The sequence below is a fragment of the Pteropus vampyrus genome, unplaced genomic scaffold (genome assembly GCF_000151845.1).
Source record: "Pteropus vampyrus isolate Shadow unplaced genomic scaffold, Pvam_2.0 Scaffold306, whole genome shotgun sequence".
NCBI lineage: Eukaryota > Metazoa > Chordata > Mammalia > Chiroptera > Pteropodidae > Pteropus > Pteropus vampyrus.
The window spans coordinates 1,906,139-1,928,739 of NW_011889087.1; the positions used below are offsets into that span (position 1 = coordinate 1,906,139).

At 47.4% G+C, this 22,601-nt stretch overlaps 2 protein-coding genes and 1 non-coding gene across 7 annotated transcripts in view; all 3 read left to right on the plus strand.

Annotated features, from left to right (window-relative positions):
- The window catches only part of GPATCH8 (G-patch domain containing 8), a 73,161-nt gene extending 62,720 nt beyond the window's left edge, over positions 1-10,441 (plus strand). For all 5 annotated transcript variants that reach the window (XM_011377151.2, XM_023521511.1, XM_011377152.2 and 2 more), the window contains 2 exons: positions 1,682-1,812; positions 4,326-10,441. In XM_011377151.2, the coding sequence (XP_011375453.1) occupies positions 1,682-1,812; positions 4,326-8,208 (4,014 nt within the window). In that variant the 3' untranslated portion in view covers positions 8,209-10,441. The remainder of the gene's footprint in view (positions 1-1,681; positions 1,813-4,325) is intronic.
- Positions 10,442-14,331: 3,890 nt separating this feature from the next.
- The window catches only part of ITGA2B (integrin subunit alpha 2b), a 13,326-nt gene continuing 5,056 nt past the window's right edge, over positions 14,332-22,601 (plus strand). The window contains exons 1-18 of the mRNA XM_011377234.2: positions 14,332-14,519; positions 16,127-16,248; positions 16,338-16,435; positions 16,546-16,711; positions 16,992-17,041; positions 17,119-17,164; positions 17,257-17,385; positions 17,750-17,797; positions 17,951-17,994; positions 18,137-18,190; positions 18,331-18,383; positions 18,581-18,792; positions 21,154-21,336; positions 21,583-21,628; positions 21,705-21,803; positions 21,886-21,941; positions 22,035-22,186; positions 22,332-22,454. Of these exons, the coding sequence (XP_011375536.1) occupies positions 14,332-14,519; positions 16,127-16,248; positions 16,338-16,435; positions 16,546-16,711; positions 16,992-17,041; positions 17,119-17,164; positions 17,257-17,385; positions 17,750-17,797; positions 17,951-17,994; positions 18,137-18,190; positions 18,331-18,383; positions 18,581-18,792; positions 21,154-21,336; positions 21,583-21,628; positions 21,705-21,803; positions 21,886-21,941; positions 22,035-22,186; positions 22,332-22,454 (1,869 nt within the window). The remainder of the gene's footprint in view (positions 14,520-16,126; positions 16,249-16,337; positions 16,436-16,545; positions 16,712-16,991; positions 17,042-17,118; positions 17,165-17,256; positions 17,386-17,749; positions 17,798-17,950; positions 17,995-18,136; positions 18,191-18,330; positions 18,384-18,580; positions 18,793-21,153; positions 21,337-21,582; positions 21,629-21,704; positions 21,804-21,885; positions 21,942-22,034; positions 22,187-22,331; positions 22,455-22,601) is intronic.
- LOC111730306 lies at positions 19,648-19,766 on the plus strand. The gene has a single exon (XR_002776634.1). It is a non-coding gene; the product is annotated as a 5S ribosomal RNA (ribosomal RNA).

The following is a 22,601-nucleotide window of genomic DNA, read 5'->3' on the forward strand; positions in this document are numbered from 1 at the left end:
TTCTCTTCAGAAGGAGGAAATTGGAATTCATATTTACTTAAAATAGTTGATCCTCCATCTTGAAGTGGTTTTTATTATAAAAATTGTAATTCTGGGCAGCCAACCTCAGTAAAACAATTTTGCCAGCTGGCAAAATAAAGGTAAATGAAAATAAGACTAACTACTTTTAGACAATAGTGTTCTGTCTTTCCTAAAGTTCTATAACCATTTTTCCTGGAAAAATGCATTAGTTCCATTTATTGAGGAGGGATTATTACTGTGTCAGTCTGTGTGTATGTACACATATATGTGTTGTAGAGGTGCTTCCCTTCTCCCCAACCCTTTTAGAGTTGATCGCTTTGTCCCTGATTGTTCAGTATAATAGTTTGCAGATACACTAAGAGAGCTCGTGTAGTAATGCTTGCTTTATTTTTTTTTCTCTTTCACTCTTGTTTTATTTTTTACTTTTTTTTCTTTGTGATGTGACATTTTCAGCTGATGTATTGAAAGCAAATCCTTCTAATTTGGGAGCCCAGATCACAAGAGTGAGTTTTTCTACTAGTGTATTTAGCTGTATACCTTTTTTTTGTGTGTGTCTTTCCACCCTTTTCCCTTCCCAATTCAAAAATATTCAAAACACATTTCATAAATATTAGATAAGCAAATTCCTGTGTCTGTTGAACTTCATGCCTTTCCACAAAGCAATGTCCACTTTATATTGGGTCAAATTCTTTTTCCCAATGCTGTTGTAAAAGCATAGGCTAATGTATGTGTTTTGTTTTGGTTTGTTTTTTATATTATCTAGTGTGTTGAAAATAATTTTAGTTCTGTCTTCATTGCAGATATGTCTGGACTCTGTCACTCTGTCACCAGTGTTTCATAGCACTGTTCTTTTTTGGTTATTGTTCTGTTGTTTTAAGGAAAATTATATAGTAACTGCTGAGAATAAAAGACCCATTCTTTTATCAGGATTTTAAGTAATAAATCCTTGACTTATCTCTATTCTCCTTCTTCATCTCGTGGATGTTCATCTCAGGGCCATGAAGCAATGAAAAGCTACATATGTTACTCTATAATTTCAGCAGACTGACCAGGAGAAAAGAGGTCAGACTGGTGAGCTCTGAACATGCTAGCATTGGAAGACGGTTTGTTTGATAGTTACAGGAAAACTGTTCGTGCAGAAAAGAAATAATAGCACCTTTTTATGGTGAAATAAAAGTATGCTTTCTATTTGTTCTGACTCAAAATAACCTCCCCATGTAAGCTGTACATTGCTTTTTAAGATCTTACACCTGGGTAATTTTCTGTACTAGCCTAACCCCTTTCTGTTCTCTTTGGCTTGTGTTATTACAGTTTATCTCATGTTCTGTTTGTCTAGTTTTGCATCCTGGAGGAGCGGATGATTAAATAGTCCCTTTTCTTTCCTCCTAGTGTTCTAAAATTTGCTCGTTGTTTCTGACATCATTTAAGTTTGCCCAGTATAGCAAATGGTATGCCATCCTAATTAGAAATACGGATACTAAAGGTATTTTACCCAAAGTAAGCAGCCATTGTGTTTTCAGTTATCATAAGAGAGTATAACAGTGTATTCTACACTAGCACTATAACCATTGATTGAGGATAAATTTTAAAGGCCTTGCTTTCATGATCCCCAAGTTATTCTAAATCACCCACCCTCTGTTCCTTTCTTTTGTTACCTCAGAGATTGAAAGATCTCAAGCAGAGAGAGTTTGCCCGAAATGTTTCTTCAAGATCCCGCAAGGATGAGAAGAAACAGGAAAAAGCCCTTCGACGGCTCCATGAGTTGGCAGAGCAAAGAAAACAAGCCGAATGGTAAGGATATTTTCTGTAAGAAGGTTTTACAGATAATTATAATCCTTAAGATTTAAGAGTATAATTTGAGATTTAAATTGAGATTTGAGAATTATAATCCTTAAATTTTTTCCACCTCTTGAATTCCCGCCCCCCCCCCCCCCCCCCCCCACTTCCACCCCTGACCTATGGATGTTGCCATTTCTCCTTAAGAACTGGATCTCTGAAGGCAGGGGCGTCTTCTCTCACACGCTTGTGGCGTGCACCTGGGGCTTGGCACACCCGGGGGACCTAGTGCGCCTGGGGTATGTTCCGTGGCTCCACCTGGGGTGCGAACCCAGGACCTTCTGTGTGTAAAGCAGACGTGCTAACCACTACACTATGGAGCCACCCCAATCCTTAAATTTTTAATAGATCTTTCTTTCAACCTAAAAGCATATCTACACTAGAGTCTAATATACTGATTAAGAATATGCTCTTCTGAGGCCATATACTACAGTCTATGAGACCGTAAATTAAGCTCTGTCTCAATTTTCTTATCTGTAAGATAGAGATGATAATAACAATCTACTTACAGTTACTGTGAGGAATAATTAAGTTATTACATCAAAAGTGCTTGTAAGAGTGCCTAGCACATAGAAGATGCTCAATAAATTACACAGCTATTATTACTGTTTCCATTCTCCAACATACTTTTGTAGAAAAGCACATATATTACAACATTGTTTTATAATCAAAAAGTAGTGGAGCACAGATTCGAGTGTTATAATTGCCTTTTAAGTACTATACAGCTAGTACTAAGCACTCTAAAACCTAGGGAGTTCTAAGTTTCCTGCCTTCTTGAGTGTTCCTTCATGGTTCTTGGTGATTGATTAATAATTTGGGGCTGGTACTTTCCCTTAGATGGAAAGTACCCAGGGCTGAATTTCCAAGCAATCAGACTCTGGAGACTTTAACCCTCATCTTTAAGCATCTGAGGGTTTATGAGGTATATGCCCCAATCGGAAGGACTAGGCCCCCATGTTTGTTTTTAATGACTGGCCAAGACCAAAGGAAGGACCTGGTTACAGTAAAAAGAGAAACTTGTTGTGGAACTTACTAGGTTTATTTTTGTCTCTGGATCTATTTTTACTTATTTTCTTGTGTTTTAGAGGGAGAAGAAGGGAGAGAACACATGTAGCGTAATTCTTGAAACAGAATTAACCTATAAACTCTGATGTTGAGTTAAACTGCTTATAGATTCCTTCTTTGGCAGCTCTTTATGTAGTAAATACATTCCTCTTGGGCATGTTTCAAGGATACGTCCTTAAAATGTATACCAGACGACTTTCTAGTTCTAGGCCTATTGTAATACATGTTTTTCTTCAGAGGTGACTTTTAGTTCTCAGTTTTATAAACACCTAAAAGATGACCAAATAATCTCTTGAGAGAAGGAAAGGTTTTGATTCATCATCAAGTATTTCATTGTCCTAGGCGTAATTCATGACCCCTTAGTAAATATTATTGAAGTAATATGGCAAAGACTAAGCAAAAGATCAAAATCAGTCCCCTTTTTATTCAGGTCAAGGATTTCTTTGCTGTGTGGTAGGTTTTGTGACACAGTGTATCTCTTCCTATCAATATCTGTTGGGTTGCCATCTTCCAATAGCAACAATTCAGATAGCACAGGGATACCACATTATCCAAATATATTTGGTCCCTGAGTTTAGGACAGCTGGTATCTATAGTTCAGATAATGAGGACCTCATCCAAATAGATGTGTAATTCTCTTCAGTTCTTCACTTTGGCTTCAGAGATACTTTTATAAAAAGTATCCACACACTGTAATAGTTTCAGACATAACAGAAGTTTTAAACACTGGCTTTGAGGCTCCTCAGTGTCCCTGCTTTCAAAGCTGAGAAGGTCCTTGGTAGTATCATTGTATGGAAAGCCCAGAAAATATCTCAAAACCAAAGCAAATGCTTGGTCGTGGTGCCCAGGAGCTAGGCACAGACTCTTAGTTTCTAAAATAAACATACTAACCACAGACTGCCATAAAATAGCACTGTTGAGGTTTCTAACTATTTTTAACTCAGAGAATATGCATCTTTTTAAAAAATGAAATTTGAAAGCACAAAAGGAGTTAAGGGTTTTTTTAACAGAGTGCAGTACAAACTTTGCGAGTAGATTCCGCCATACATTTGATACCATGCTGATGAGTAGACTGATACAATAAGAAATGAGAATGGATACAGGACAGGTAGACCATACCAGATAGTAATGATAAAATAATTGAAATTTAGACACAGTAGGAAGAAACAGCAGTAACTGTCTAGTTTTGGAAGTGTAGCCTGGTGGATTAACAGTATGAGACTTTCCCTCACTGAGGGAGTTCTCTTCCTTAGCACAAGGCTAGGGATGACCACCACTCAGTGTCTTTCAAACCTACCTGTTAAAGGATGGTAGGACATTAGGTAAGTATTTTATAAGAAGTATGAAATATATCCCTAAACCTGTTTTTTGTTTTGTTTTTCATTTTCAAAACCATTGTGTAGTGCACCTGGAAGTGGTCCTATGTTCAGACCAACCACAGTGGCTGTAGATGAAGAAGGTGGAGACGATGATAAAGACGAATCAGCTACAAATAGTGGCACAAGTGCTGGTGCCACTTGTGGTCTGGGATCTGAATTCTCCACAGATAAAGGAGGCCCTTTCACTGCAGTACAAATCACTAATACCACTGGACTGGCACAGGCTCCTGGGTTAGTCTCCCAAGGCGTCAGCTTTGGCATTAAGAATAATCTGGGGACCCCATTGCAAAAATTGGGAGTATCATTTTCCTTTGCCAAGAAGGCTCCTGTCAAACTTGAATCAATAGCATCAGTTTTCAAGGACCATGCAGAGGAAGGAACCTCTGAAGATGGAACAAAAGCTGATGAGAAGGGATCTGACCAAGGACTTCAGAAGGTGGGAGACTCTGACGGTAGCAGTAATCTCGATGGTAAAAAAGAAGATGAAGACCCTCAGGATGGAGGGTCCCTTGCCTCAACATTATCTAAGTTAAAAAGAATGAAACGAGAAGAAGGAACTGGGGCTACAGAGCCAGAGTATTATCATTACATCCCCCCAGCACACTGCAAAGTGAAACCTAATTTTCCCTTCCTACTCTTCATGAGAGCCAGTGAACAAATGGAAGGTGATAATAGTACACACCCAAAGAATGCCCTAGAGAGCAAAAAAAGCAGTTCTCCTAAGCCTAAAGCCTGCTTCAGGGTGACAGCAAGCCAAGGAGCAGAAAAGGCAGTCAGTGAAGTCTCCGAGCAGCAGACAGAGACCAGTGTGGCTGAGCCCTCAGAGCCTGGAAGCAAAGCTGAAACGAAGCCCTCAGGAGGGGATGTAAGTGAGCAGAGCTTAGAGAATCAGAATGAGAAGCCTTCAGAGATCCAAATATGTGAGTCTAACCCTTCTAAAGAAACCTCTCAAACCACCCCAGCAGGGAAAGAAAGCCAGGAGGGACCCAAACATCCTACTGGTCCCTTCTTTCCGGTTTTGAGCAAAGATGAAAGCACTGCCCTCCAGTGGCCATCAGAACTATTAATTTTCACCAAGGCAGAACCCTCCATTTCATACAGTTGTAACCCTTTATACTTTGACTTTAAACTTTCAAGGAACAAAGATGCCAGAGCTAAAGGGACAGAAAAACCAAAGGACATAGGAGGCTCCTCAAAGGACCACCTCCAAGGCCTTGATCCTGGTGAGCCACGTAAAAGCAAAGGAGAGAACGTAGAACATTCCTCAGGAGGCAGACTGGATGCATCTGCTTCGGGGTCCGTCTATAGCAGCCTGAACAAGCAGGAGCCTGGGGGCAGCCATGGGTCAGAGACAGAAGACACAGGGAGAAGCCTTCCTAGCAAGAAAGAACGATCTGGGAAGTCCCACCGACACAAAAAGAAAAAGAAGCACAAAAAATCCAGCAAACACAAGCGGAAACACAAGGCTGACCCAGAGGAGAAGAGCTCTAAAGTAGAGTCTGGGGAAAAGTCTAAGAAGCGCAAAAAACGAAAACGAAAGAAGAATAAGTCATCAGCCCCAGCAGATTCTGAACGGGGACCCAAACCAGAACCCCCTGGGAGTGGTAGCCCTGCACCACCAAGAAGACGGCGGCGAGCTCAAGATGATTCCCAGCGGAGAGCCCTCCCAGCTGAGGAAGGGAGCAGTGGCAAGAAGGATGAAGGTGGAGGTGGTGGCAGCTCCCAAGATCATGGTGGGAGGAAACACAAAGGCGAACCTCCAGCTTCATCCTGCCAGCGAAGAGCTAGCACCAAACGGAACAGCCGGTCCAGCCATCGGAGTCAACCCAGTAGTGGAGATGAGGATAGTGATGATGTTTCATCACATCGGCTGCACCAGAAGTCTCCTTCCCAGTACAGCGAGGAGGAGGAGGAAGAGGAGGAGGACTCGGGCAGTGAGCATTCCCATAGCCGATCACGGTCCGGCCGGCGCCATTCCTCACATCGTTCCTCCAGACGTTCTTACTCAAGTAGCTCAGATGCTTCTTCAGACCAGAGCTGCTATAGTAGACAGCGCAGTTACTCTGATGACAGCTATAGTGACTATAGTGACCGATCACGAAGGCACTCCAAGCGCTCCCATGACACTGATGACTCAGACTACGCCAGCTCCAAGCACCGGTCCAAACGACACAAATATTCATCTTCCGATGACGACTACAGCCTCAGTTGCAGCCAGTCCCGAAGCCGGTCTCGGAGTCATACCAGAGAGCGCTCAAGATCCCGGGGCCGCAGCCGCAGCAGTAGTTGTAGTCGCAGCCGGAGCAAACGGAGAAGCCGCAGCACCACAGCCCACAGCTGGCAGCGGAGCCGGAGCTATAGCCGGGACCGCAGCCGCAGCACCAGAAGCCCTTCCCAGAGATCAGGCTCCAGGAAGGGGTCATGGGGTCACGAGAGCCCTGAGGAGAGGCGTTCTGGTCGTCGAGACTTCATTCGCTCTAAAATCTACCGCTCCCAGTCTCCCCACTATTTCCGATCAGGCCGGGGAGAAGGTCCTGGGAAGAAAGAAGATGGCAGAGGAGACGATGGGAAAGGGACAGGCCCACCTTCCCAGAACAGCAACGTTGGCACAGGAAGGGGGTCGGAAGGTGACTGCAGCCCTGAAGACAAGAACTCCCTCACTGCCAAACTACTGCTGGAGAAGATCCAGTCAAAGAAAGTGGAGAGGAAACTTAGTATGAGTGAGGAGGTGCTGGCCACCCCTAATAAAGCTGGGCTCAAACTTAAGGACCCCCCACAAGGTTATTTCGGGCCCAAGCTTCCCCCCTCTCTCGGCAATAAGCCTGTCCTTCCACTGATAGGGAAGCTCCCAGCGACCCGAAAGCCCAACACCAAGAAATGTGAAGAGTCTGGCTTAGAAAGGGGAGAAGAGCAAGAGCAGTCAGAGACAGAAGAAGGGCCTCCAGGGAATAATGATGCCCTATTTGGACATCAGTATCCCTCAGAGGAAACAGCTGGCCCTTTATCAGACACACCCCCAGAAGAGCCAAAGCCCGAAGAAACTACTGCTGATCACCCTGTGGCTCCACTAGGCACCCCAGTACACTCAGATTGTTATCCTGGGGACCCAGCCATCTCCCATAACTACCTCCCTGACCCCAGTGATGGGGACACCCTAGAGTCTTTGGGTAGTGGTAGTCAGCCAGGCCCTGTGGAATCCAGCTTGCTGCCTATAGTGCCAGACCTCGAGCACTTCTCCAGTTATGCACCTCCCAGTGGGGAGCCTAGTATTGAGTCAGCTGATGGGGCCGAGGATGCTTCCCTGGCCCCACTGGAGAGCCAGCCCATCACCTTCACCCCTGAGGAGATGGAGAAGTATAGCAAGCTCCAGCAGGCTGCGCAGCAACACATCCAGCAGCAGCTGCTGGCTAAGCAAGTAAAGGCTTTTCCAGCCTCAGCTGCCCTGGCCCCAGCCACACCAGCCCTGCAGCCCATCCACATTCAGCAGCCGGCCACAGCCTCTGCCACCTCCATCACAACTGTTCAGCATGCCATCCTACAGCATCATGCCGCAGCAGCTGCTGCTGCCATTGGCATTCACCCCCACCCTCATCCCCAGCCACTTGCCCAAGTACATCATATTCCCCAGCCCCACCTGACCCCCATTTCTTTGTCCCACCTCACTCACTCAATCATCCCTGGCCACCCTGCCACCTTTCTCGCTAGCCATCCCATCCATATCATTCCTGCCTCGGCCATTCATCCTGGGCCCTTCACCTTCCACCCTGTCCCACATGCGGCCCTCTACCCTACCCTACTTGCCCCACGGCCTGCTGCAGCAGCTGCCACAGCTCTCCACCTTCACCCACTACTTCACCCCATCTTCTCAGGTCAGGACCTGCAGCACCCCCCCAGCCATGGTACATGAGCTGGGGTATGGGAGCCTGGGTGGGGCCAGGGAAGATGACCCATAAGTCTTCCCTTGGAGGTGTTGAGCCATTAATACCAGCAAGTAGAAGCTGGGATGGGCAGTGTCTGACAGCCAAAGAATTGAGTTTTGGCTTGCAGGGGTGATTTTAGATTTGAAGTTTGCTCTGGATTCACTATCAGGGATTTTTTCCCCCTTTTTCCTCCTGTATTTCTAAGCTAGGGAACACCAGTAAGTGCTACCCACCCCTCTGCGGCAACATCTCCAAACTGTCAAATTTAGATACTCCCCACCTCCCTCTACTTTTTAACCTCTGCTCTTCCCCTTCTATACATTTTAAAACATTTTCCTCCTCTCTGGCTGGTGGGTTGCCCATCTGGTCCTGCCTTCCCTGAATCTCAGACCATCCCTTGGTGACCTTATATTATCCCGGTTGAGGTGGAAAAGGGAGTCTGACCTAGATTCAGATGCTACTCAGGCTGTTATTCAATCCACTTCCCAAGCAGAGCCACATGTTTGGCGCTGCTGTCCTTGTGTCCCTCATCGCAAAAGAGACATCTTCACATCCCAGAAAAGAAGATCTTATCATGATTAGAAGCTATGCGGCACATAGAGTCGCACATGTGCTTCCCCAGAGAGGAGCTTGTATGTCTGAAGGGTGTATTTTCTTCTGTCATGTTGATGTTTCCCTCTTAATTTATAGGATTTTTTTAATGTAAAAAAATTGCACTGAACTCTAAACATAAATGCTGCTTTTTGTAGCTCATATAAAAAAGATTCCATGTTTGTAGTATACTGCAATAATATTTTTTACATCCAGCTCTTTGAGTGATCCTTGTTCTGGTGGCTTTGTGTAAATATGTTTGCCCTAGTTGAATTAAGAAACTAAAGGTTATAAAATGAAAACAAAACAAAAAAAAAATAAAGTATTTGTTTTCTGCTAGATGCAAAAATGACTAAGCATGTATATTTTATCAAGCTCATGTATTTTTTGAAGTTATGAACTATAAAAATGTTAAAAGAACATTGTTTAACATTTTTGCTGGGACAAAATGTTCAGTAATTTCCAGTAAGTGGCGCCCCCAGCACTGGGATTTTTGAACTAATGGCCAGCAGTCAGCTGGAGGTGTCCGAGGGATGCTCAGTTATGACAGTCTCCCTCATGTGCTTTGCTGTTTCATGCAGAGAAACAGGTGGACCCCGCAGAGGAGGGAGGTTCAAGAGCTTCTCCGAAAGCAGTGCGGTTCAGCTCGATTGTCTGGGGGTTTCCTGGGTGCCTTGTTCCAGGCAGTCCATTTGCCTTCCTAGTACTTAACCCCCTCTGACAATTTTTTTTTTTTAATGTGCCTTTTGGGTTGGCTATAAACTGAAATAGAATTATGCTGGAGGATGATAGAGTTGGGACAATTTTCTTCCTCTTTTTGTTGGGAGGTGAGCACATTTATAGATACTGCAAATTCTTCCGCATCATAGTTTCCATGCCTTCTGCACAGCTTAGTTTAAGCAGTAAAGATTTCTTTTTTCTCTCCTGCGAAACCATGACATCTACCGGAGGAAGTACCACCTCAATTCCTTCTCTTCCTCTTCTTGCCTTTCACCTGAGGTCTCAGACCTAGTTAACACTAACCCAAAGGTGTTTATATTGCAGGTCTCATCGTCTTTGCTGTAGTTAGCAGTTCCCTGTTTGGCATTTCCCTACATTTTCCTTTGGCTAGAATTGGTTGGGTGGTCACCTGACAGGAAAAACAAATCCTGTTTACCTGGGCCAAGGCTCTGTGTTCACCTTTCTTCTCAGATTCTCAAAAAAAAAGTTTTGAGTTTATGAGAAGCAAGTGCTGAACAAATAAGGCTCTTGACTGAGCCTCCTACGTGTTCCGTTTGATTCAGAAGCATCACTTTTTCAATAACTAGCACTGGAAAAATGAAATCTGAAGTGAAGGGACTCATTTTTCTTTGCTTTCAGCCCATGTAAATATTTAAATAATACAGTATTAACATTTTTGTGCTGCTTCCCGTTAGCTTGTAGATTGAGCCATACTCTGGCTGCCTTTACCTTCCTCGGGGCAGTTTTCTTTAACTTCCAGAATAGTGATTTTAAAACAAACAAAAATAACCTATCCTTCCTTACAAGCATAACAGATTGTATTTAACTTTATCATATATGATAGAGATATATATGCTGTAAAATTAGGGAAAGGAACTTTCTAATAAACCAATGATTTGTGGAAACTTAGCAGAGTCTGTCGTGATTGTTGCCCCATCCACTCAAGTTGGGAAGGGATGGAGTTATGGGTTACAGATAACATCTTGTTCGAAATGATCAAGGAGTAGATACTTGTGAACCAATTGTTTATGATGCTTGGAATTGTGCTGCTCAGAGCTCAGCCTACCCAAGTGGAGGGGAAAGATGATGCCGTGGGAGGAAGTAATAGTGGAGTTTCTCACTCTTAGGTAGATATCTTGCAATACGCACCTCCTTTCCACTATTTCCCATCAGAGTTTGCTTCTATTTTTACTCTACCTCATTTTAGGTATGTAATCCGTGTGTAGTAGCATGTATGGCATGTAATATTTAGGTGTTCGCTAAATAGGCTTGGAATTTCTGGCTTAGATTTTGAGAATTTTGGATGGACTTGAGGGTAATGGGATTACGAGAGTCATCTGCTTGGCCTTTGCCCTGTGTACCGGACGCAGTCTTGAATTAGTCTCCTCAACCCTTTAATGCCACTACAGTGCTTGAGCACTACCTGGTAAGAGGAAATATGCCCTAATTTTTGCTGAGCTGATAAAAATCTCTATCTACTCTATTAAAAAAAAGTTTAGCATCAAAAGCTAACCATAGGTTTGTAGTGACAAATTAGTTTCGGCCTTTTGGGAAGGAGTAGTACAATGTCCATTTCTTTCCTACTCATATAGCTGTGTTCTCTCAACTGAAGAGAAGCTATTCAACTTGAAGCTTGGGTTGGATGCTCAGATCTGCCTAATTTCCTAAAATAGCAAAATCTCTGCCTGGAAAGAAAGGATATTCAGTGAAAAATTATTTTCTGAGCTGGGAAGGTGGATGTGAAGTGAGCAGACCAGCCTGTCAAGAGTATGCTATGTGAAGGTATGTGCAGCTTCCTGACTCCGATTCTACCTGCCTGAGCCCTCTGGGCTTGCAACATGGATGGTACTCCCTCTTCTACACCCTCGATGACTAATCCAGGCCTTGTCAACCATCTCCATTCTTACTTGCCACTGACACTACCTCCCCCTATCAATTCATGTCTGAATTTTTGCAGCATTTCATGGCCGACCTGCCCGACTAGGATTTAAATTCCTCCCTGTCCCGTGTAAGCTCACTGGCTTTTCAGAATCTGATTGCAGTTCATTTTGTACTCACTGCTTCTCGGTAAAATTTTAGGTTCTGAGAGGACGGACTGATTCTTATACTTCCTTTTTTTCTTTTCTTATTCCCTTAGAGTGTTTTACATAGAATTGAACACAGCAAACATTTTGATTATATGTTCAAGAAAGATAACGAGCAAAGTAAAATACCATTGAGGATTATGCATCAGGATTTAGAAGGGAATACAAAGATAAGAGATTTTTCTCTATACCCACATCACCTAGCTGAGTGCCAGGCACATAGTAGAAGTTTAATAATTGTTAATGAACCCTTAACAGAACTCTGAATTCGTTGAAGGATTCTAGCACTCAGGCAGCTAGCCGATGGGATGGGACAGTGGGAGCAATGTGTCAGCATGCCTCTTCCTACTTCTCAGAAGGAAAATCAACCCAGCTCTAACCCCAGAGGAACACCCAGAAGAACAGTCTACTGAATGCCAAACTCTTCTCCCTTCCCAAATCTTATCCTCCACCTGCTTGCAATTTTAGTTACAGGTATAACTGTCCTACCAGCCAATTAGGCACCAAAGCTTTGAATTACTTTTGACTGCTACCTCCCCACCATATCCAGTTACTGATTGTGTAACCTCTGATGTCTCTTTTGTTTCTGCCATCAGTACCCTGGTTCAAGCATCATCATCTTTAATTAACCGAGAGGAATGTAGTTGCTATACATCTGATCTCCCACTAAATCCTGCCTTTTCCAGTCTTTCCACAGGCAGCCAATGTAATCATCCAATGGGGCACAATTAATCAATGTATCTCTTAGTCTCTGACTTAAAAAAATCTTTCTGATAACTCTATTTCCTACTGATTAAAGTTAAAATTCCTTTAGAAGGTATTTAAGGACCCCCAGTTATTTGACCCCAGCCTTCCATTCTACCCTCATGTCCCAGTCCTCCCCTTTTAAACACCCCATGCTAAGTCAACTACTTGCCCTTCCCTATAACTGACTTCTATGTTCTTCTACTGCTCTCTTTGTTAATGTTATTTCTGTGCCTAAAAACCCCTTCATTCTCTAACAAAGGCAACATAATGTAATGTTTAAGGACATGAATTCAAGCACAAACATGCTTGAATCCTAGTTTGCCACTCATTGGTTATGTAAATTTGGGCAATTTACCTAAAACTGTTCGACAGTTTTGTTGTTTATAAAATGGGCATAATAGTACCTACTTTTATGGGTTGTTATGATAAGCAAATAATATAGATGATTTTGGCTAGACAAATTTTTTAACCTTTTCAAGGCATGTTTTTCTAGCCCTCTGCTGCAGTTATGTGTGTGCATGTTTTAACTCCCTCTGGACTAAGTTATTTAAGGATTCTTGATAAGGGATCTTTGTATCTCTTATCACTCAGTGCCTTGAACAGAATAAGTACTTAATAAAAACTTTAGTGAAATGTGATTTAATATTGGACTACACGGTAGACACCAGTAATTACAGTACCACTCAGCTGAGGACAGTGGGAAGGTGAGACGTAAGTATAAAACTCAGTTAAGTTTTCATTCTAATAGATGTATTACATGCCACCATGAGCCTGGCACTGGGAAATAAGCAGTGAAGAAAGCCTAGACTGAAGTTCAAGGAGCTTCTAACCTAGTGAGGGGTAGGATTTTGAGCTGTGTGCTGAGGAGGTGGGTTAGGTGAAGGGAAGAGCTGAAGGGATTCCAGGACGGCATAGGGTTTGGACAGGATAAGATGTTGGTTAAGCTTGATCAGAAAATACAGAGCAAAGGAGGATGTGGCTATGTTCCTGTGCCCTGAGCAGATCTTTAATTTCCTTCCTGAGAACCTGCTGTTTTAGAAAGATGCAGTGTCAGACTTGACACCCCCCATCCTCTCATCCATAGACAATGACCATGCCTTTTTGATCACACTATTCCTTTGCACCGTGAGACCCTGTGTTTGCATTTTCCACCCTCAGTGCACGCTTCCATTCAGTCTGTCAGCAATACCTGTAATGTGTTAGGCTCTTGGCCTTCAACTGAACAGCTGGTACATAATCACAAAACCTGTGAGCCAGAATACCCTGGACTGACTCCACTTCATCCCTATCTCCTTTCCCTTTCAACTAAGATCCATTCACCACCCCTTCCCCAGCCCTGGCTGCACTGCTGTGACCACATTAAGACTTGGCCCCAAATAGAGGAAGAGTGAGGATGCTGCAGCACCAATATGACTGACTGAAGCTGCCCAGGGCCCTAAAAGGAGGAAGTGGATAGATGCCTTACCAAAAGGATACAGCAGCCCAGGTCTTATCAGGGGGCAGCAGCTTCCTTACTCCTTCCCCAACCTCTGACCAAGTCACAGTGTGCCACAAATAGCGTACATTGTGTGTGGGGAGGAGGATCCGTAGAACTATGGGCTAGAGTGGTGTACAGACCAGTTCATGATTGCACTATCCCAAGCAGAAAGCAATGGTGGCTTAGACTAGCATGGTGGTTGTGTAAATGGGGTGGAGATTCAAGAGACACAGTTGAGATGCAGAACCAACAGGACTTGGTGATAAACTACTCTCAGGAAAAGGGAGGAGTCATGGCTTTTAGCCATCAGCATCCACCCCCTTCCTGGCAATCCTAGAAACCAAATGGGTCCAGGTCCTATAGCCTTTTGCTCTTTCTACTGCTCAGCAAGTGGGTTCCAATTTGATAAGAAAAGACTTCCTGTGGTGGAAACTGAAAGGAAAAGGAAGGAGTTAGCCCATTCCTGCCTAGGAGGTTGTGGGAGAAGGAAGATGGCCAGAGCTTTGTGTCCACTTCATGCCCTCTGGCTTCTGGAGTGGATGCAGCTGCTCTTGGGACCTGGTGCTGCCCCTCCAGCCTGGGCCTTGAACCTGGACCCAGTGCGGCTCAGCTCCTACACAGGTCCCAATGGCAGCTACTTTGGGTTTTCGTTGGACTTCTACAAGGACAGCCATAGTAGGTGAGCCCTGGGGGTATTTTGGATGTCGGGAAAGAGAAGGATTCCCCAAGCATCAATGCTTCTGTGGCCCTCTGAGTTCTCCATCTGTGACAGAGGTTGAGCAAAATGACTTGTGGGGTCTGTTTGGGTTCTTGTCAGGAATACTGGGGAGGGACCAGCTCGGACGAGGGTGTGAGGGAGGGGCACCAGTGAGGAAAAACAAAAGTTAATACCTTATTTTTTTTGCCCAAGGGTCAGTTGTATGACCATTCCACTCTCTTCCCCTCAAAATACGGAGAGGAGCACATGTCTTAAATTGACTTGTAAAACTGTAAAATTGTCTGCCTACCCCCACCTTGCTTTTCTATTCCATTTCCCCATTCCCATCAAAATTATAGATATGTGAAAAAGAAGAGATAGAGCATTAGTTGTTGGGGTTAATCAGGCCATGAAATCAGACTGCCAAGATTAGAGTCCTGGCTCTTCCTCACAGTAACTGCCCTGAGCTAGTCACTTATTGTGGTGGACACTGTGACATCCAGCTTTGGGGAATGGCAATGGCAGATAGCATTCAAGTTTCAGCCCCTTGGGGAATTTCCTCTGTTGAAAAGATCCACCTTGCCCAAAGTCAAGTCCCCTGCCCAATATGACATGACCTACAAGTAATGACTGATCAATAAGAAGTGTGGAGGGAGGAGACAGGTGTAAGGGTCCGACCCTGTCACTTCATCTCTGGACAGTCCTGAAGGGTCCTTTAGCTCCAGAGCTCCAAGGGTGTGTGTGTGGCCCATGGCCTGAATCTCAACGCAGCTCCTTCCTCTGCCCACTCTTGCTTTTTTCACCTGCTTTCCACAGATATTGGTCTCATGGGAACTACTTAACATCCTCATGCTAAATATAATTAGATGATTAGATATAGATAGATATAGATGATAGATGATAGATAGATAGATAGATAGATAGATAGATAGATAGATAGATAGATGATAGCATTTTTCAAGCACTCGTTATGAGTTATTTGGCTGGCACCATACTTATGTCCCTCATACATTCAGTTCATTTACTTATCCTGACAGCATTGAGCGGTTGGTATTATCCTCAATTTACATATGGCAGAGCTGTGATTTGAACCTAGATCTACTAGGGTCCTCAGCAATATCAGCACCGCATTCCCTACTTTAGAGGTGCCCACTAGCTTCCCTAATTATTCATTAAAACTAGCTCTCAAGAAGGCATTTAACAGTCTAACGTTCTAGGGAGCATGTAAACCCCCGGGGTTTTGGGAGGGGGCAGGGGAATGGGGAGTGTAGATGAGTACAAAGCTTAAGAGGTGTTTTACAGCAAGGATATCAAACCCATCATATTCAAATCAAACCAAATGGTTATAGTCCCAGCTTTCCCCTTAATTCATTGGGTTACTTTGGGCATGTGATTTACCCTCACTGGGAGTCAGCTTCATGGGCCATAAAGTGAAAAGGGTGGCCTCATGACCTGTGAAGTCTCTTCTAAGAAAGATGATCCAGTGCCCCCCACGGCACATAACCCGTTCGGGTAGTGCTCCCAGTGCAGGCACCGGGGCATGGGGTACCCCGGAATCCGCTCCGCATTCATGCAGCTTTCCTACGCAGCATGGCCATCGTGGTGGGTGCCCCGCGGACCTTGGGTCGCAGTCAGGAGGAGACAGGCGGAGTGTTCCTGTGCCCCTGGAGGGCCGAGGGCGGCCAGTGCACTTCGCTGCCCTTCGACCTCAGTGAGTCCCACGCAAGGAGAGAAAAGGAGGGGCTAGAAGGAGCGTGGACAGCCAGGCTTCAGCGCCCCACCCTTTCTTGTGCCCTCCAGATGATGAGACCAGAGAAGTAGGCTCCCAGACTTTCCAAACTTTCAAGGCCCAGCAAGGACTGGGGGCGTCGGTCGTCAGCTGGAGAGACAACATTGTGGTGGGAGCCGCGGGAAGGGGCACTGGGAGCAGTCGGGGGGTCAAGGACATATTGAGGGGGTGGAAACCCAAGTCTCGCCCCTTCCCCACACTCCTGTGGCCCTGCCCCAGGCCTGCGCCCCCTGGCAGCACTGGAACGCTCTAGAAAACAACGCGGAGGCTGAGAAGACATCGGTAGGTGGCTGCTTCGTGGCTCAGCTCCAGGACGGCGGCCGCGCGGAGTACTCGCCCTGTCGGGCCAACACTATGAGTCGGGTTTACGCGGAAAATAAATTTTGTAAGCGCAGATCTCCGTTTGAGCTCCGCCCTCTCGCGGCCACCTAGCCCGGCTCTTAAACTGATCCTTCTCCAAGCACCCCACGCTTCCTGCTTTCAATAAGCCACTCAACGACCCCAATCCAGGCCTTCCCCCACCCCGGTGCTGATTCAAAGCCATGCCCCTATATTACCCCTATGACCCCGCCCCCCTCACAGTACTCCGATCCCTGCCTCGCCCCAAGCTCAGTGCACCCTTCTTGATCCGCTTCTTCGCTGACCCTCTTCTATGCCTCCTCTAGGGGAAGACAAGCGCTACTGCGAAGCGGGCTTCAGCTCCGTGATCACTCAGGCAAGTAGCAAGCCTAAGCGGCTTGGGGACGGCTCCCAAACAGGTCCCCCTCTCATCTCCCGGGGCTTCCCTTTCAGAATGGAGAGCTGGTGCTTGGGGCCCCCGGCGGCTATTTTTTCCTAGGTACGTATCCATCCGTACACCTCCTTCCCCTCTCTCAGCCTGGGAGACCCCAGGAGCCTGGGTCCCCACACTCGCTGTGCCTCGCGCCCTAGGTCTCCTGGTGCGGGCTCCAATTGCAGATATTGTCTCAAGTTACCGCCCGGGCACCCTCTTGTGGCACGTGCGCACCCAGCGCTTCACCTCCGACACCAGCAACCCAGAGTACTTCGATGGCTACCGGGGTAACCCTGGCACCTCCCTTTTAGGTTTCCCAGCACTCTGTCACCGCCCACCCCCGCGGGTCAGGTCCTGCCCCTGCAAGAGCGCCCCTTGCCAGTCCCCGCTGGCCAGGCCCAGCGCCCAAGGAGCCTCCACCCTCTGCTCCCCGACAGACCGTCCGTCCATCTCTCTCACGTCCCACCTCCCCCTTCCCGCCCTGGATTCGCTGTGCAGCCTAGGGCAGGTCTTGGCCTCTCGATGGCCTCCGTTTCGCCGTCTACATAATGCAGAGTTTAAACTGGGTGGTCTTGAGTCCCCTCCTTCCTCTCCTTCGTCCCCCTCCCTGCTTCGCCCTTCCAGAAAGACTAATTAGTGCTGTGTCTTCAGGGTACTCGGTGGCCGTGGGCGAGTTCGACGGGGATCTCGGCACTACAGGCAAGAAATCCACTTAGGGGCAGGGGTTGGGGAGCCCAGCTTGGGGAGAAGCACCTCCAAACCCTGCACCGAAAGCTTCCCTGGGTGTGGAATGGCGGGCGGGCTGGCAAGTAGGTTCGGAGGACCTCATTCGTTGGGTCCCGCTCTCCGCAGAGTATGTTTTCGGTGCTCCCACTTGGAGGTGGACCCTGGGAGCGGTGAGTGCCCCGTGCCCCCCCACTTGGTATCCCAAGCAGCTTGCCCCCACTCTTCAGCCTGACCACCACCCCCAAACCTCCTGCCCTTTCTCACTCGGAGTGGGAGACAAGAATGACACGCTCCCGTGCGTTGTCGGCACAGGTAGAAATTTTGCGCTCGAACTTCCGGACGCTGTATCGGCTGCACGGAGAGCAGGTGAGGGCCGGTTTCAGTTGGGGGTGGCTGAAGCTGGGGCATTGAAACCTTAGAATATTCCATGGGGCGTGGGAGACAACGTCTGAGAGAGAGTGGCGGGTCCGGGGACGGGAATTAAGGTGCCCCTTGTCTTCCTGCAGGTGGCTTCCTATTTCGGGCACTCCGTGGCCGTCACTGACGTCAATGGGGACGGGTAAGGATGGGGGCGCTCCACTCCTACCCAGTTGGGTCCCCATTTACCAGAGGCGTGGACTGCCCTTGGTCTCCACTTTTACTAGCTTTCACTTCCCGTGACCACAGAGGGGAGAGGGAGGGCGAGGGTGGGCGAGATGTGGCCCTGGGCGGCAGCATCACCCTAGCCCATCCCACGTAACCGCGTCTGGCCTGCAGGAGGCACGACCTGCTGGTGGGCGCTCCGCTGTTCATGGAACGCCGCGCTGACCGCAAACTGGCCGAAGTGGGGCGCGTGTACTTATTCCTGCAGCCTCGGGGCCCCCACGGGCTGGGCACCCCCAGCCTTCTGCTGACCGGCACACAGCTCTATGGGAGATTTGGCTCAGCCATCGCGCCTCTGGGCGATCTCAATCGGGATGGCTACAACGGTAAGGGAAGAGAGGAGGAGCCCCACTTGGTGCAGAGGGGTTAACAGCCACAACAATGACCATGGATTTGACCTGAGGGCAGCAGGAGCCAGGAAGAGCTTTAAGCAGGAGAAGGTTAAAGGAGATCCATTAGGATTTGTTTGCATTAGTCCAGGCAAGAGATGGTGACCACCTGGATGTGGATTTTGGCAGTGGAGCCGAGATGAGGGTGATTTCACTGATATTTAGTACTTAGAGTATTAGGACTTGATGAGTTACCGGATGTGAGACTAAGAAAGAGAAAAAAGTTGGGTAGGTAGTGGTGCCCTTCGCTGCCTGGAAGTCAGGCCAGGCAGCAGTTCTGGGGAGGTAAGATGGGGGGATATCAGCAGTCCAGCTCTGGACCTATTTGATCTTGAAGGACTTCATTCAGCACATTAGGCAGACATGTCCAGAGAGCAGTTGGGTATGGCTTCCCTCACTTCCACCAGAGAGATCTGAGTGGGAGAGAGAGGCTGGAGGAGGGTGGATGAGGTCCTGGGAGCCTGTGAAGTGAGAAGAGGCCCAGGACAGAGCCCTGGGGAGCAAGAGCATTTAGAGGACTCCCAGAAGAAGCGAATCTGGAAAGGAGACAGAGGAGTGTTCAGAGGGGTAGGAGGGAAATCAGGAGATCTGCAGGCCCAGGACTCAAAGAAAGAGTGCTCTCAGCAGGAGGAAGGGGGTCAATGGCTCCAGATGCTGCTGAAAGGTACAATTAGATGGGGCTGGAGAAATACCCATGGGCTTTAGCACGAAAGAGGTCATTGGTGACAGAGAACAGATTCAGGACTGGATATGGACAGAAGCCAGAATGCCATGGGGCAAGATATGAATGGAGTCCACAGCCATGCCACCCTGAACACTCCCGACCCCGGCTGATCTCGGAAGCTAAGCAGGGTCGGGCCTGGTTAGTACTTGGATGGGAGACCACCTAGGAAGACCAGGTGCTGTAGGCGTAAAAAAATAAATAAAAAATAAGGGACTGTAAGCTGACAAGGTCCTTGTAATCTGTGAGGTCAACCAAGGGTTGCCTCGCCTAAAAAAAAAAAAACGATATGAATGGAGGTGAAGAATTGGAGGGAGCCAGTGTAGACAGCTCTTTCAACTAGTTTGTGAAAGGAAAAAGGAGCAGAGATGATTACTAAACGGAAATGAGTGTTGAGGGAAGATTATTTTAATTTTGAAGAATATGGAGGGAAATGATCTTGTGGGGAAATGCGGATGGGTGGGGGAGTGAGCTGGAGGAGGGTCCCTGTGATGCCTGAGGAAATTCAAGGGTGGGATGCTCAGCCCAGAGACAGGATAAAGAAGGGACACCTATTTCAGGGTCAGATGGGGAAAAGGGAAAAAAGTGGATATGGATTTATAGCACAACAGTTGGGCTATTTTCTCTTTGTGAAGGAAGTGTGCGTGTGTGGGTGGGGAGCTCGAGAGCATGAAGAAGGTTTGAAATAGGTGCTGAGCAGACTGGGAGAAGGAGCTGAGCAGAAACCCTTGCAGGACTGCTGGGCAGTCTCTAATGAAACCTGGAGGTCAAGAACTCATGGTGCCCCATGTGGTGGGGTTTGGCCAGGCTTGCCCAAAACTGGCAGTGAGACAAGATGGCTGAGGATATGACAAAAGTGACTGAATGGTCAGGAAATAAGTGAAGAGATGAGGAAGTCATAGATCAGGAGGTTGTGGAGGCCCAGGGCCTGGGGATGCAACTGTGGTCAGAGTGGTCAATTTGGATGAAATCTGGGTAACTCGATCAGAAAAATCAATAAAGCCTTCTAAAAGAAAAACACTACATGGAGAACAAACTCCGAAGACAAAGGAAAGATAATTTACAACATATGTATCGAAGATCTTGATTCCTATCACATCCAGAAATGTCTTACAAATTAATAAGATTATGATGATTAACAAATAAATTTTCAAGAGTGATCTTAAAAGTTATTAGGGATGACAAGCCCACGGTGTGGCTCTGGGGATGCATGCTAGAAGTGGAATGGGGTGAAAGTCCTTAGGGAAGAGGGGGCCAGTATTTAATAAGACTTGGTTACTTAATCTCCTGGGACTCAGTTTTCTCATCTACAATAGGAAAAATGATGCCTAATTTTCAGGATCAAATGAAATCATGTCAATATATTTTCCTCAATAGATAATGACGGCTGTTTTTCTAATAATCCTACTTGATGGGTCTCTATCTGATCCAGTAGTAAACTCCTGTAGGACCCAGACCTTTGCATCCCTCTCCTGGGCCCCTGGGGTCTGCACAAGAAGGAGCTCCTGAAAGTTTTACTGGGCCACCTGGAGAGATTAGATAACAAGTAATCACTCCCTTTCTGTTGCTCCTTCCAGATGTTGCAGTGGCTGCCCCTTACGGGGGTCCCAGTGGTCGGGGCCAAGTGCTGGTATTCCTAGGTCAAAGCGAGGGGCTTAGCTCATACCCCTCCCAGGTCCTGGACAGCCCCTTCCCCGAAGGCTCTGGCTTTGGCTTCTCCCTGCGAGGTGCTGCAGACATCGATGACAATGGATACCCAGGTGCCCTGGACTGCCTCATTAGACAACAAGGGCCCTTGGCATAAGCTGGAGATGCTCAGAGACATAGCCAGGGGCCATGCCTGACCTGGTGTCCCCCTGAGAGATCTGACCTGTCTGCAGGGCTGCGGTGTCAGGGCGGGCCAGGTCAAACCTCCAGTGGAGGAAGTAGTGTGGAGAACCCCTGGGAAGATAAAGACCCCGTGCCCTCTCTAATTGCTAATTCTGACCCCCTCCTAATATCTATAGACCTGCTGGTGGGAGCTTATGGGGCTGACAAGGTGGCTGTGTACAGGTGAGTACACTCCCAGGGTGGAGCGAGGAGACCGGGCAAGGAGGGGTCACATGGCAAGCCTCTCCCATTCTACTAGAGCTCAGCCGGTGGTGATGGCCACTGTCCAGCTGCTGGTGCAAGATTCGTTGAATCCTGCTGTCAAGAATTGTATCATGACCAAGACACCAGTGAGCTGGTGAGGAGACGGAGGGCATGGGCCAGGCAGGATCTGGGACTTTGGGGGCCCTAACTCCTTAGCCCCACTCGTGTTTTTGCAGCTTTAACATCCAGATGTGTATCGGAGTTACTGGGCACAACATTCCTCAGAAGCTGCGTGAGTGGCATGGTGGGGGCAGGAGGGAGGTGGGCTCAGACTCCCCCGGAAGCTGGCCAGAAAGACCCTGACCCTCCCTGCTTGCCCTGCCAGGCCTGAATGTCGAGCTGCAGCTGGACCGGCAGAAGCCCCGCCAGGGCCGGCGGGTGCTGCTGCTGAGTTCTCAACAGGCGAGCGCCACCCTGAACCTGGACTTGGGCGGGAGGCACAGTCCCATCTGCCACAACACCACGGCCTTCCTCCGGGTACGCCCAGGCTAGGGCTGGACAGGGCTGGGTGTTGCAAGCTTGTTCATCTAGCCCTGGGGCAGGGGCTGAGTCTGCGGGTCCCGGGGTGGTCAGTCGCAGGGTACATGGGAGCAAAATGGCCTAATTCTTGTCCCTTCCCTAGGACGAAGCTGACTTCCGGGACAAGCTGAGCCCCATAGTGCTCAGCGTCAATGTGTCCCTGCAGCCTGAGGATGGACTGGCCCCTGCTCTCGTGCTACATGGAGACACCCACGTCCAGGAGCAGGTGAGGGTGGGCGAGGGCGAGCAAGGGAGGTGAAGGACCCCTGATAGAAAGTCAGGGTTAGGGTTAGTGTCCAAGTTGTAATGTGAACCCCCAAAACCCCGATGTCACCTCTAATCTCTGATGTTGCTCTAAACACTAATGAAAACT